The sequence below is a fragment of the Rhinopithecus roxellana genome, chromosome 19 (genome assembly GCF_007565055.1).
Source record: "Rhinopithecus roxellana isolate Shanxi Qingling chromosome 19, ASM756505v1, whole genome shotgun sequence".
NCBI classification, from domain to species: domain Eukaryota; kingdom Metazoa; phylum Chordata; class Mammalia; order Primates; family Cercopithecidae; genus Rhinopithecus; species Rhinopithecus roxellana.
This window is the reverse complement of record NC_044567.1, coordinates 31609817-31623802: the sequence shown is the minus strand read 5'-3', so window position 1 is coordinate 31623802 and position 13986 is coordinate 31609817. Positions and strand designations below refer to the sequence as shown.

General features: G+C 50.6%; 1 protein-coding gene across 1 annotated transcript in view; it reads left to right on the top strand.

Moving 5' to 3' along the window:
- CCDC40 (coiled-coil domain containing 40) overlaps positions 1-13986 on the top strand; it is a 66875-nt gene that overhangs the window by 38579 nt on the left and 14310 nt on the right. The window contains exons 11-14 of the mRNA XM_010379718.2: positions 6476-6719; positions 6806-6988; positions 12069-12314; positions 13380-13593. Coding sequence (XP_010378020.1) covers positions 6476-6719; positions 6806-6988; positions 12069-12314; positions 13380-13593 — 887 coding nt within the window. The remainder of the gene's footprint in view (positions 1-6475; positions 6720-6805; positions 6989-12068; positions 12315-13379; positions 13594-13986) is intronic.

Genomic DNA, 13986 nt, shown 5'->3' with positions numbered 1-13986 from the left:
ATGGCATGAACCCGGGAGGCGGAAATTGCAGTGAGCTGAGATCGTGCCACTGCACTCCAGCCTGGGTGACAGAGCGAGACTCCGTCTCAAACACACACACACACACACACACACACAGAATTTAGAATATTCCATGAACTTGGTTGATAAAGCAGCAACAGGGTTTGAGAGGATTGACTCCAATTTTGCAGAAAGGTCTTGCCTGGGTAAAATCCTATCAAACAGCATCACATACAACAGAGAAATCTGTCATAAAAGAAGAGTCAATCCATGTGACCAACTTCATTGTTGTCTTATTTTAAGAAATTGCTGTCCAGGTGGGGTGACTCATACCTGTAATCCCAACACTTTGGGAGGCCAAGGCAGGCGGATTACTTGAGCTCAGGAATTGGAGACCAGCCTGGGCAACATGGTGAGACCTCATTTCTACAAAAAATACAAATATTAGCCAGGTAGGGTGGTGTGCACCTGTAGTCCCAGCTACTCGAAAGGCTGAGAGAGGAGGTGGCTTGAGCCCAGGAGGCTGAGGTTGCAGTGAGCCAAGATCACACCACTGCACTCTGGCCTGGGTGGCAGAACCAGAGCCAGACACTGTCTCAAAAAAAAAAAAAAAAAAAATTGCCACAGTCACCCCAGCCTTCAGCAACCAGCACCCTAATCAGCCAGCAGCCAGCAACACCAATGCAAGACCCTCTACCAGCATACTTTATCAAGTATGACTTGATAAAGGCTCAGGTGATTGTTAGCATTTTTTAGCAATGAAGTTTTCTTTTTCTTTTTTTTTTTTTTTGAGGCGGAGTCTCGCTCTGTCGCCCAGGCTGGAGTGCAGTGGCCGGATCTCAGCTCACTGCAAGTTCCGCCTCCCGGGTTTACGCCATTCTCCTGCCTCAGCCTCCTGAGTAGCTGGGACTACAGGCGCCCGCCACCTCGCCCGGCTAGTTTTTTGTATTTTTTAGTAGAGACGGGGTTTCACCGTGTTAGCCAGGATGGTCTCGATCTCCTGACCTCGTGATCCGCCCGTCTCGGCCTCCCAAAGTGCTGGGATTACAGGCTTGAGCCACCGCGCCCGGCCTTCTTTTTCTTTTTAAAAATGGAGTCTCGTTCTGTTACCTAGGCTGGAGTGCAGTGGTGTGATCTCAGCTCACTGCAACCTCTGCCTCCTGGGTTCAAGGGATTCTCCTACCTCAGCCTCCTCAGTAGCTGGGATTAGAGGTGCCCACCGCGACACCTGGTTAATTTTTGTATTTTTAGTAGAAATGGGGTTTCACCATGTTGGCAGGCTGGTCTCGAACTCCTGACCTCAGGTAATCTGCCCACCTGAGCCTAAATGCTGGGATTACAGGTGTGGGCCACCGCGCCCAGCCTGTATGCACTGGGGAACCGAAAATGATTGTGTGACTTGCTTTACTGTGATACTTGCTTAATTGTGGTGGCCTGCAACTGAACCCGCAGTATCTCCAAGGTTGGCCTGTACCTAGAAGTGAGGTTCCAGCTCAATGTGCATTTTACTTTATAACAAGTGCTTGCAGGCCGCAGTGGCTCACACCTTTAATCCCAGCACTTTGGGAGGCTGAGGCAGATGGTTTGAGCTCAAGAGTTTGAGACCAGTCTGGGCAGCATGGCAAAACCCCATCTCTACCAAAAATACAAAAAATTAGCCAGGTATGGTGGCACATGCCTGTAATCCCAGCTACTCAGGTGGCTGAGGCAGGAGAATTGCTTGAGCCTGGAAGTGGAGGTTGCAGTGAGCCAAGATTGCACCACTGCACTCCAGCCTGGGTGACACAGCGAGACTCCATCTCAAAAACAAACAAGAAAACAACTGCTGCAATGTTTTCCCAAGTGACTTGTTCCAATTTGCATTTTCTCCAGCAGTTTATGAGAGTCCCAGTTGCTCCACGTCCTCGCTAACATTTGATATTACTAGTCATCTAATTTTAGCCATGAAATATAGCCATTAGCAGATGTGTGGTGGCTGAGGCAGGAGAATGACATGAACCCAGGAGGTGGAGCTTGCAGCGAGCTGAGATCGTGCCACTGCACTCCAGCCAGGGGGACAGAGCAAGACTCCACCTCAAAAAAGAAAAGAAAAGGAAAGGAAGGGAAGGGAGGGGAGGGGAGGGGAGGGGAGGGGAGGGGAGGGGAAGAGTTCTGGCTGGGCGCGGTGGCTCACACCTGTAATCCCAGCAACTCAGGATGGTGAGGCAGGAGAAGGCTTGAACCCAGGAGGCAGAGTTTGCAGTGAGCCGAGATCGCGCCACTGCACTCCAGCCTGGGCGACAGAGCAAGACTCCATCTCAAAAAAAAAAAAAAAACTCTCTAAGGGTCACGAAGATTTTCTCCCAAGTTTTCCACTAAAGTTTTCTAGGTCTTGCATTTAGGCATCTGGTCCATTTCAAGTTCACTTTTGTTGTGGTATGAGTGGGGTCCAGGCGCAGGTTTTGTGTGTCTCTCTCTAATTGTCCCAGCACCGCTTGTTGAAAGATTGTCCTTTTCCTGTTGAAATCCTGTGACACCTTTGTCAAAGATCCATTGATCATGTGTGTGCGTGTGTGTGTGTGTGTGTGTGTGTGTGTGTCTGCTTCCGGACTCTCGATTCTGTTCCGTTGATCTTTTTGTCATTCTTTCACTAATACCACATTGTCTTTCTAACTAGAGCTTTACGGAAAATCTTAAAATCAGATAGTCTGGGCCGGGCACGGTGGCTCAAGCCTGTAATCCTAGCACTTTGGGAGGCCGAGACGGGCGGATCGCGAGGTCAGGAGATCGAGACCATCCTGGCTAACACAGTGAAACCCCGTCTCTACTAAAAACTACAAAAAACTAGCCGGGCGAGGTGGCGGCGCCTGTAGTCCCAGCTACCTGGGAGGCTGAGGCAGGAGAATGGCGTGAACCCGGGAGGCAGAGCTTGCAGTGAGCTGAGATCTGGCCACTGCACTCCAGCCTGGGTGACAGAGCGAGACTCCGTCTCAAAAAAAAAAAAAAAAAAAAAAAAAAAAAAAAAATCAGATAGTCTGAGTCTTTGATGTTGTTTTACAAACTTATTTTGGTTACTCTAGGTCCTTTAGGTTTCCGTTTAAATGTTAAAACTTGCTTGTCAGTTTCTGGGGGAAAATGCCTTCTGGGATGTGACTGAAATTACATTGCGTCCATAGATGAGTTTGAGGAGAACTGAGGCCTTAATAATATTAAATCTTCTGCTTCACGGACATGGCAAATCTCTCCAGTATCTTCTTTTTTTTTTTTATTTTTGAGTCAGAGTCTTGCTCTATCACCTGGGCTGGAGTACAGCGGAACAATCTCAGCTCACTGCAACCTCTGCTTCCTGGGTTCAAGTGATTCTCATGCCTCAGTCTCCCAAGTAGCTGCGACCACAGGTGCACACCAGCATGCCCGGCTAATTTTTTGTGTGTGTTTTTAGTAGAGATGGGGTTTCACCATGTGGGCCAGGCTTCTTTTCGCTATTGATAGTGTTTTATCCTTTGAATAAGTGTTTATTCGAATATTCAAGAAGTACTTTCCTCTTGGACTAGAATAATACCTTCCATATTTTTCTCACACCTATCCCCAAGTCTTTCAATTCTCTTTTCCAAGCAACCTGTTACTGTTTCATAAAAGCCTTTCCAGATACATTTCATGCATACATATGCATTATTCTCAGGTGTTTCTCTCCACTTAAAAGTCACCCGTGGCAGCTTGGTGCATCCCGCTCTGTACCTCGGTTTTTCTTGTGCTGTGTCTTAGAGTTATTTCGTATTAGAACACATGGAAATCGCTGTTGTTCTTTTCAGTTCCCTTCACACTGTGTTCTAAATGATGCCTGTGCTATAATTTAATCATTCTCATCGATCCGTAATGAGGCCTTTTCCTGTTTGTCTTTTTCTGATGTCATCAGTGTGTCAATAAATATCCACACACATTAAAAATAGATACTGGATGGCCAGGCGTGGTGGCTCATGCCTGTAATCCCAGCACTTTGGGAAACCAAGGCGGGCAGATCACTTGAGGTCAGGAGTTCGAGACCAGCCTGGCCAACGGGGCGAAACCCTGTCTCTACTAAAATAAAAAAAAAAAAAAAAATTAGGTTGGCATGGTGGCGCATGCCTGTGGTCTCAGCTACTCGAGCAGCTGAGGCATGAGAATCACTTGAACCCAGGAGGTGGAGGTTGCAGTGAGCCAAGAGCGCGCCACTGTACTCCAGCCTGGGTGGCAGAGTGAGATTCTGTCTCAAAAAAAAAAAAAAAAAATAGATACTGGATGACCGGGCGCAGTAGCTCACACCTGGAATTCCAACACTTTGGGAGGCCGAGGCAGGTGGATTACTTGAGGTCAGGAGTTCGAGACTAGCCTGGCCAACGTGGCAAAACTCCATCTCTACTAAAAATACAAAAATTAGCCAGGCATGGTGGCGCACACCATGTAATCCCAGCTACTTGGGTGGCTTGAGGCTGCAGTGAGCTGAGATCATGCCATTGCACTCCAGCCTGGGTGACAGAGTGAGACACCATCTCAAAAAAAAAAAAAAGAGAGAGAGAAAGGAATGTTTAAAGGACAGCAGAACATCTCAGAATAATAGGAAAACATGCCTCACATACAAACAAAAATTCAAATCCTCATGCTGAGGCATGAGAATCACTTGAACCCAGGAGGCAGAGGTTGCAGTGAGCCAAGCTCGTGCTGCTGTACTCCAACAAATACAGGATTTGAATCTGTATTTTAGATCTGATTATCCGATATCTGTGTTTTAGAGCTTGATATTAATGACAGACATCTATCTCATCGCAGCACGCTAAGGGGAAAGACAATGGAATCTGAAGCAGGCCCGCTGGGGTTCCCTCAGCCACACCATTTCCTGCGGACCTTGGGCTAGTGATTGGAATGCTCTGAGTCTCAGTGGCCACATCTGTAACGCTGGACTATTTCCTTCCTAGGACTATTGTCATGGTTAAGGCAGATGAGAACCCCCAGCCCAGCGTCTGACCCATGTGTCGCTTTCCTTCTCCCCGTAATCATTGTACAAAAGAGTTGTCAACGTAGACTTTCCATAGGTAATAGTTCCGTTCATCTATTTGAAAATAATAGCTGGCCGGGCGCGGTGGCTCACGCCTGTCATCCCAGCACTTTGGGAGGCCGAGGCAGGCAGATCACAAGATCAGGAGATCAAGACCATCCTGGCTAGCACGGTGAAACCCCGTCTCTACTAAAAATACAAAAAATTAGCCGGGTGCAGCGGCGGGCGCCTGTAGTCCCAGCTACTCAGGATGGTGAGGCAGGAGAATCGCTTGAACCCAGGAGGCAAAGCTTGCAGTGAGCAGAGATCACACCACTGCACTCCAGAACGGGCGACAGAGCAAGACGCCGTCTCGAAAAAAAGAAAAAAAGAAAATAATAGTCAAGATTTGGTTATTGGGTGCAAAATACAGTGAGGGAGAAGGAACGAGGCCCAGTGTTCAACAGCATGTCACAGTGACTACGGTTCACAGTAAGTTAGTGTATATTTCTGAATAGCTGGAGGAGAAGATTTGGAATGTTCTCAATACAAAGGAAGGATCATGTATGAGGTGATAGATGGCCAGTTCCCCAGATTTGATCGTGATATGCTGTATGCTTGCGTCAAAATATCACATGTACCTCTCAAATATGTGCCAATCTATCCATAAATTTTTTTTTCTTTTTTTTTTTTTTTTTTGAGACGGAGTCTCGCTCTGCCGCCCAGGCTGGAGTGCAGTGGCCGGATCTCAGCTCACTGCAAGCCCCGCCTCCTGGGTTTACGCCATTCTCCTGCCTCAGCCTCCCGAGTAGCTGGGACTACAGGTGCCCGCCACGTCGCCCCCCAGCTAGTTTTTTGTATTTTTTAGTAGAGACGGGGTTTCACCATGTTAGCCAGGATGGTCTCGATCTCCTGACCTCGTGATCTGCCCATCTCGGCCTCCCAAAGTGCTGGGATTACAGGCTTGAGCCACCGTGCCCGGCCAAAAATTTTTAATAGAAAAATGTTTTAAAGATTTGGCTACTATTTAAAAAGATGGTTTCCTGCTGGGTGCAGTGGCTCACGCCTGTAATCCCAGCACTTTGGGAGGCCAAGGCAGGCATATTGCTTGAGCTCAGGAGTAGGAGACCAGCCTGGGCAACATGGTAAAACCCCATCTCTACAAAGAGAGTTGAAAAATTAGCCGGGCATGGTGGCGCACACCTGTAATCCCAGCCACTCAGGAGGCTGAGGCAGGAGAATCACTTGAACCTGGGAGGCAGAGGTTGCAGTGAACCGAGATCGCACCACTGTACTCCAGCCTGGGTTACAGAGTGAGACTCTGTCTCAAAAGATAAATAAATAAATAAAAAAGAGTTGGCTTCCTAATTTATTTCTCTATGCATTGAGTTCTACTTAGTGAGCTCCCTCGTGTGGGGCATAGCTCTGTGCATTGGCTCTCTGATGTCTCACACATAACTGGCTCTTCCCCCTCCATTTCTGCAGAGAATGCCAGCATCAAGCCAGGTCCATCGACAGTGAGATTGACGCCTATAAGAAATCCATCATGAAGGAGGAAGAAAAGAACGAGAAGCTGGCGAGCATCCTGAACCGGACAGAGACGGAAGCCAGACTGCTGCAGAAGCTCACCACCCAGTGCCTGACCAAGCAGGTGGCCCTGCAGAGCCAGTTCAACACTTACAGGCTCACCCTGCAGGACACAGAGGATGCCCTCAGCCAGGACCAGCTGGTAAGGCCGGGCCCGCCCCACAGGTCACTCCTGGCACACTGTGGTGCCTCTTCAGGCACATCCACCCTGTGGCTCCTCCTCTCCAGGAACAAATGATACTCACAGAGGAGTTACAGGCCATCCGCCAAGCCATCCAGGGCGAGCTGGAGCTCAGGAGGAAGACAGACGCTGCCATCCGGGAGAAGCTGCAGGAGCACATGACCTCCAACAAGACCACCAAATACTTCAACCAGCTCATCCTGAAGCTGCAGAAGGAGAAGACCAACATGGTAGGCCCCTGCCCCAGGGTGGGGCTGCGCGAAGCCCCCTGCAGCCTGGGCATGTGAGGGCAAAGGCGTACTGGGGGCGGAGAGGGCGGAGTCAGTGTGAGCAGAGGGCCTGCGTGTGCTCACTCCTTTCCATGGTGTTCCAGTTGTAAGAGTGATACATTTTTACTGTAGAAAGCCTAGAAATAGGCCAGGCGCAGTGGCTCATGCCTGTAATCCCAGCACTTTGGGAGGCCGAGGCGGGTGGATCACCTGAGGTCAGGAGTTCGAGACCGGCCTGGCCAACATGGCGAAACCCTGTCTCTGCCAAAAATACAGAAAATTAGCTGGGTGTGGTGGTGTGCGCCTATAATCCCAGCTACTCGGGAGGCTGAGGCAGGAGAATCACTTGAACCTGGGAGGCAGAGGTTGCAGTGAGCTGAGATCATGCCATTGTACATCAGCCTGGGTGACAGAGCGAGACTCCGTCTAAAAAAAAAAAAAAAGAAGAAAAAGAAAGAAAACCTAGAAATACAGAAAGGCATAAAGAAGAAAATGAGACAGCTCTAGACCCACCATCCAGAGGCAACTTTTTTTTTTTTTTTAATTTGGTAAATTTCCTTCTGGAAATTTTTAATACAGAAATACATTTGCACCCACCCACAAACATACACACGTAGTCATTCTCACACACACAAACACATTCACACACACAAACACACATGCAATTGCACATGCCCCCACGAACACACAAGCAAACACAAACACACATACATACACACCACACACAAACTCCTACACACACACAAACTCCTACCCACACATACACTCAAAATCCTACACACATACACACACTCAAAGTCCTACAAACACAAACACACACACTCAAACTCCTCCTACAAACACACACACATACACAAGCACACACCTTACGCAACACTGGACTCAGGCCCATTTTCTTTTTCTTACTTATTTATGTATTTTATTTTTTGACACAGGGTCTCTGTCGCCCAGGCGGGAGTGCTGTGGCACAATCACAGCTCACTGCAATCTCGAATCCCCGGGTTCAAGTGGCCCTGCCACCTTGGCCACCAAAGCCCTGGGATTCGGGGCCTGTGCCACCATGCCCAGCCCCAGGTCCATGTGCATCCATTTGTGATTAATATCACTGAACTGTGCCACAGAGAGAATGGGAGTCGATGAATCTTTGCTAGCCTGTGCCACTGTGCCCAGCCCCCAGGTCCATGTGCATCCATTTGTGATTAATATCACCGAACTATGCCACAGAGAGAATGGGAGTCGATGAATCTTTGCTAGCCTGTGCCACTGTGCCCAGCCCCAGGTCCATGTGCATCCATTTGTGATTAATATCACCGAACTGTGCCACAGAGAGAATGGGAGTCGATGAATCTTTGCTAGCCTGTGCCACTGTGCCCAGCCCCAGGTCCATGTGCATCCATTTGTGATTAATATCACCGAACTGTGCCACAGAGAGAATGGGAGTCAATGAATCTTTGCTAGCCTGTGCCACTGTGCCCAGCCCCAGGTCCATGTGCATCCATTTGTGATTAATATCACCGAACTGTGCCACAGAGAGAATGGGAGTCAATGAATCTTTGCTAGCCTGTGCCACTGTGCCCAGCCCCAGGTCCATGTGCATCCATCTGTGATTAATATCACCGAACTGTGCCACAGAGAGAATGGGAGTCAATGAATCTTTGCTAGCCTGTGCCACTGTGCCCAGCCCCAGGTCCATGTGCATCCATTTGTGATTAATATCACCGAACTGTGCCACAGAGAGAATGGGAGTCAATGAATCTTTGCTAGCCTGTGCCACTGTGCCCAGCCCCAGGTCCATGTGCATCCATTTGTGATTAATATCACCGAACTGTGCCACAGAGAGAATGGGAGTCGATGAATCTTTGCTAGCCTGTGCCACTGTGCCCAGCCCCAGGTCCATGTGCATCCATTTGTGATTAATATCACCGAGCTGTGCCACAGAGAGAATGGGAGTCGATGAATCTTTGCTAGCCTGTGCCACTGTGCCCAGCCCCAGGTCCATGTGCGTCCATTTGTGATTAATATCACCGAACTGTGCCACAGAGAGAATGGGAGTCAATGAATCTTTGGTACTTGTATAGCTTTTCATTTCGCTGTATTGACCGTATTCAACATAACATTTCCTCATGCCACCAAATATTCTTCAAAAACCTAAATTTTCATTTCTGTATAACATCTTATCCTACAAATGTACATATTTTGTTTACTAAGTCTCTTGTTAGGCTCTTCAGACTGTTTCTAGTTTTTATTTTATCTTATTTTATTTTGTTGTTATTTGTTTATTTTTTTGAGATGGAATTTCGCTCTTGTCACCCAGGCTGGAGTGCAGTGGTGCCATCTTGGCTCACAGCAACCTCTGCCTCCCGGGTTCAAGTAGTTCTCCTGCTCAGCCTCCCAAGTAGCTGGGATTACAGGCAGGCGCCATCGTGCCTGGCTAATGTTTGCATTTTTAGTGGAGACGGGGTTTCACCATGTTGGCAAGGCTGGCCTCGAACTCCTGACCTTGTGATCCACCCGCCTCAGCCTCCCAAAGTGCTGGGATTACAGGTGTGAGCCACCGCATGGCCAGCTGCCAGTCAAAAGCAGATTTCCCTGAGGGGCCCTGGAGTGTGACTTCGACGTCCATTCCATGGCAGGGCACCCCCGATTGTGAGCTCACGTTCACTTCCCCTGGGATCTTGCTTTGTCCTTTATCGCCTGTCATAGGGGGTGGAGGGGACTTGTGTCCTTAGAAAAAACAATTCCTTACTTAAATGTTTTTTTCTTTGCCTCTTCCGGAGGGGTAACCCTCCCCCACCGGCCTCAAGCAGGCCCCTTTGGAAGACCGCCCCAGAGGCTGCCACAGACGGTGCCATTTCCAGGGCACATCCTGGCAGTGGGGCCTGTCCAACAGTCCCCATTTTAGTCTCAGGGGAGAGTGACGGATTCCCAATGCCAAGCTCTGCTGGTTTTGCCCTCCTGAGGAGTGGGACAGGAACTGGCCAGGCAGAGCTGAAGGGCGTGGTGGGTGTGAAGGAGCCTGTCCAGCCATGCTGCTACACTGCCAAGTCCAGTTCCCAATCCCCAGGCCCCCAGGGCCCCAGCCGAGCCCCTTTCTGGGCAGCCCAATAGATCATACATGTACTGCTGCCAGTTTCCAGAAGAGGGCAGCAAAGAGTCTTGGACCAACAAATTCATCTATTATGACAATTTTCCAATGGATGCCAGGCCAGCTGTTGAAAACAGTACCTCCCTCCCACCTGATTTTTGAACTGCTCAAAGCCCCATGGGCTGATAGAAGGTGGGGTGGGGAGGCATATCTGGGAGGAGGAGCAAAGTATGGATGGGCGGGACCACCCATCTGGAGCTGGCCACCATGGGGTCCAGGCAGTTAATCCAGGAATGGTGTAGATGACTGGGGGGAGCCAGGGTGGGGTCCACAGGGACCACAAACAGTCCAGAGTGGAGCAGAGGAGGCAGGCCTGGCTGTGACGGGGGAGGGACTGAAGGGGACTTGGAGCCACAGCCCCTGCAGGGCACCTGGGGAGTGGGGAGGCAGGAGTCCTTGTGGGGCCCAGATCTCAGGGTGACCTTGGCAAAGGAGGAGGCTGCAAGCTGACATTGCCACACAACTCCGGACGCCGGAAGCTTCCACTCCAGCTGGGCAGGGTCTGGGTTCCATGCTCTGGGGATGCTGGGTCTCCTGGGAAGTCACCTACGGTGGCCGGCAAGAGACATGGAGTCCACAGGCGTGGTGGGAGGAGAAGCTCAGATGGCCCTGAGGAGGCTGGGGTAGGCGGGACCCACGGACGTGAGAGAGTTGAGGCCTTGCGTGGCAGGAGCCGACGGGCAGGGGTGGTCGGGGCAGACACGGCGCCCGAGGCCACCTGTCAGAGCCACGCCCTGGGGAAGAGGACCCCGTCCCGGTGGTGACTGTATCTCCCTATTCCCAGAGCAGCTCTGGCCGTACCATGGCAGCTGTGAGTGTCACTGCCTCACTCCTGATTCTCACAAACGTTCTCACAAACGTCCTCTCGATAAACCCCCCATTGCCAGAAGGGATCCAAAGGAATCTGCCTTTTGCCTCCAAAGAGCCCACAGAGGAGGCCAGCACTGGCTGCTCAGACCTGCAGGACAGCAGGACGGGTCAGAACCCACAGAGGAACCAGTGTCCAACAATTGATTCTTGCTTCATAAACCATGCTCCAAATGTGACAGAGTGTAGCACAGCCGTTAAAACTTAGAGAACGTTATCAGATTAAAAAGCAGGTTAGCACCCAGTGTGTAGGGTGTGATCCTATTTTTATTTTGGAGAGTTATATAGAAAAGCCTGGAAGGAAAAATGGATTCAGATGGGAATGGTAGCTAACTTGTGTCAGAATTGCAGGCAATTGAATGTGTTATCCTCTATTCTGGCCTGTATTTTCACATTTCCTCACAATGTGTGTGCTCCTATTTAAGAAGTGTGTTAGTCACACTGCTGTAAGGAAATACCTAAGACTGGGTAATTGATAAAGGAAGGAGGTTTAATTGACTCACCGTTCCACATGGCTGGAAAGGCCTCAGGAAACTTACAATCATGGCAGAAGGCGAAGCAGGCGCCTCCCTCACAAGGCAGCAGGAGAGAAAGAGTGTGTGAAGGAGGAACCGTCAAACACACAAGACCATCAGATCTAGTGAGAACTCACTCACTATCACAAGAACAGCATGGGGGTAATGGCCCCCATGATCCAGTCACCTCCCACAGGGCCCCTCCCTTGACACGTGGGATTACAGGGACACAATTCAAGATGAGAGGTGAGTGGGGACACAGCCAAACCACATCAATAAGAAAAGTAAATACCATGGTCTCTCTTTTCTGTAAAAACCCAACATCTGGGTTCCAACAAGCAGGTTCCTTGCTGGGGCCTTGAGACGGGGGAAATCCAGCCTCCTGCTCTCAGGACTGTGCGTTTGGAATTTCTCCAGAGGAATATCCCAACCGTCAGGGAACGGTGGATCAGTAAACTCTTCCCAGGCCTCTGGTGGGGGCAATATTCACAGGCATTTCCTTTCATCCATTCAGATGACACATCTTTCCAAAATCGACGGCAACATTGCCCAGACCACCCTGGACATCACACACACCAGCAGCAGGCTGGACGCACACCGGAAGACGCTGCTGGAGCTGGACCAGGACGTGAAGAAAGTCAACGAGCTCATCACCAACAGCCAGAGCGAGATCTCCCGGCGCACAATCCTCATCGAGAGGAAGCAAGGGCTCATCAACTTCCTCAACAAGCAGCTGGAGCGGATGGTCTCCGAGCTGGGGGTGAGGTCCCAGGCAGGGAGACGCGGTCCCCAGCTGACTGTGGCGCCTGGCGGGGCAGAGCTCCCTCAGGTCCCCCATGGTCAGACCTGAACTCCTGGAAGGCACAGAACTGCCTCTTTCCCTACCCGCTTTACAGACAAAATGGCACGTGTGCCAAGCACTCTAAGTCATATTTTTCTGCACAGGGCCAGAGAGTATTCAGGCTTTGTGGCCAGTCGGTCTCTCCCGACAGTGACACAGCTCTGCCTCCATAGCAAGGAGTGTAGATAAAACGTAAAGGAATGGGCATGGCTGTGTCCAATCAGATGTTATTCAAGGCCACTGAAGTCTGAATTCCAAATAATTTTCACCCAGCACGAAATATTCTGCTGCTCTACGGGAAGTAGCCTAATGCGTTTGAGGCCTGATGCCATATACGTCATCCAGGTCCCTGTATTCTCCAAGCCCCTTTAGGTTCCAGATGCCATATACGTCATCCAGGTTCCTGTCCCTCTTTGAGGGACTCTCAAAGCCTCTTTGGGTTCCAGAGGCCCCACCCATCCTGCTGGTGCACCCACCACGGGGAAGCTAGAGGGGGCTCCAGAGCCTCTTAGTCGTATTTCCTCCAGCGGGGTCTGTGGCTTGCAACCCTGCTGAGAGCTAACTCGAGCCCCTCAGCCTTCGTCCAGTTTCATGACCTCAGGGGTCCAGACCCTCTGCAGCCCACTCACAAAGACATTTGAGCCCAAGAAGGCTAATTTTACTTTTTTTTTTTTTTTTTGAGACGGAGTCTTGCTCTCTTGCCCAGGCTGGAGTACAGTGGCGCCATCTCACTCACTGCACCTCCGCCTCCTGAGTTCAAGCGATTCTCCTGCCTCAGCCTCCCAAGTAACTGGGACCACAGGTGTGCACCAGCACACCGGCTAATTTTTGTATTTTGAGTAGAGACGGGGTTTCACCCTGTTGGCCAGGCTGGTCTTGAACTCCTGACCTCGGGTGACCCACCCACCTCAGCCTCCCAAAGTGCTGGGATTCCACACGTGACTCACCACCCCAATTTTGCTTGTTGATGGATATCCCATCTAGGGGGAAGAAGTGGGGCCCCTGGAGCTTGAAATCAAAAGGCTGAGCAAGCTGATCGAAGAGCACAACACCAAGGCGGTCCAGGCCCAGGTGACCTGGCTGCGCCTGCAGCAGGAGATGGTCAAGGTGACACAGGAGCAGGAGGCACAGCTGGCCTCCCTGGACGCGTCCAAGAAGGAGCTCCACATCATGGAGCAGAAGAAACTACGAGTAGAAAGTAAGAGCCTCCATGCCCGTCCCTGCAGTGATGCTCAGACAAGCTCTGGGGCGGGGGCACCTCCCAGGGGAGGGACACTCAGTGGGGCACATCGCTGGATTTGCACGCAGCCTTAAAAGCGAATAACAAACGCGCGTGCTCCCTGTATTTTGTAAATGTGAACCACTGCCTGCCCAGCTGCCCGGTTCGCAGTCACAGCGGCAGAGTTGAGAAATGTCACTAAATGTCTCCAAGCTCACAGACTTCAGAGCTGTCCTCCAGAGAGGAGCGTGGAAGGTTATCATCCCTGCCCAGCCAGGGCACTCAGGTGGAAACACTGGCACAGGGCACTCAGGTGGAAACACTGGCACAGGAAGAGCCAGGGTCCTGCCAGGCGGGCTCCTGGTGCTGTCC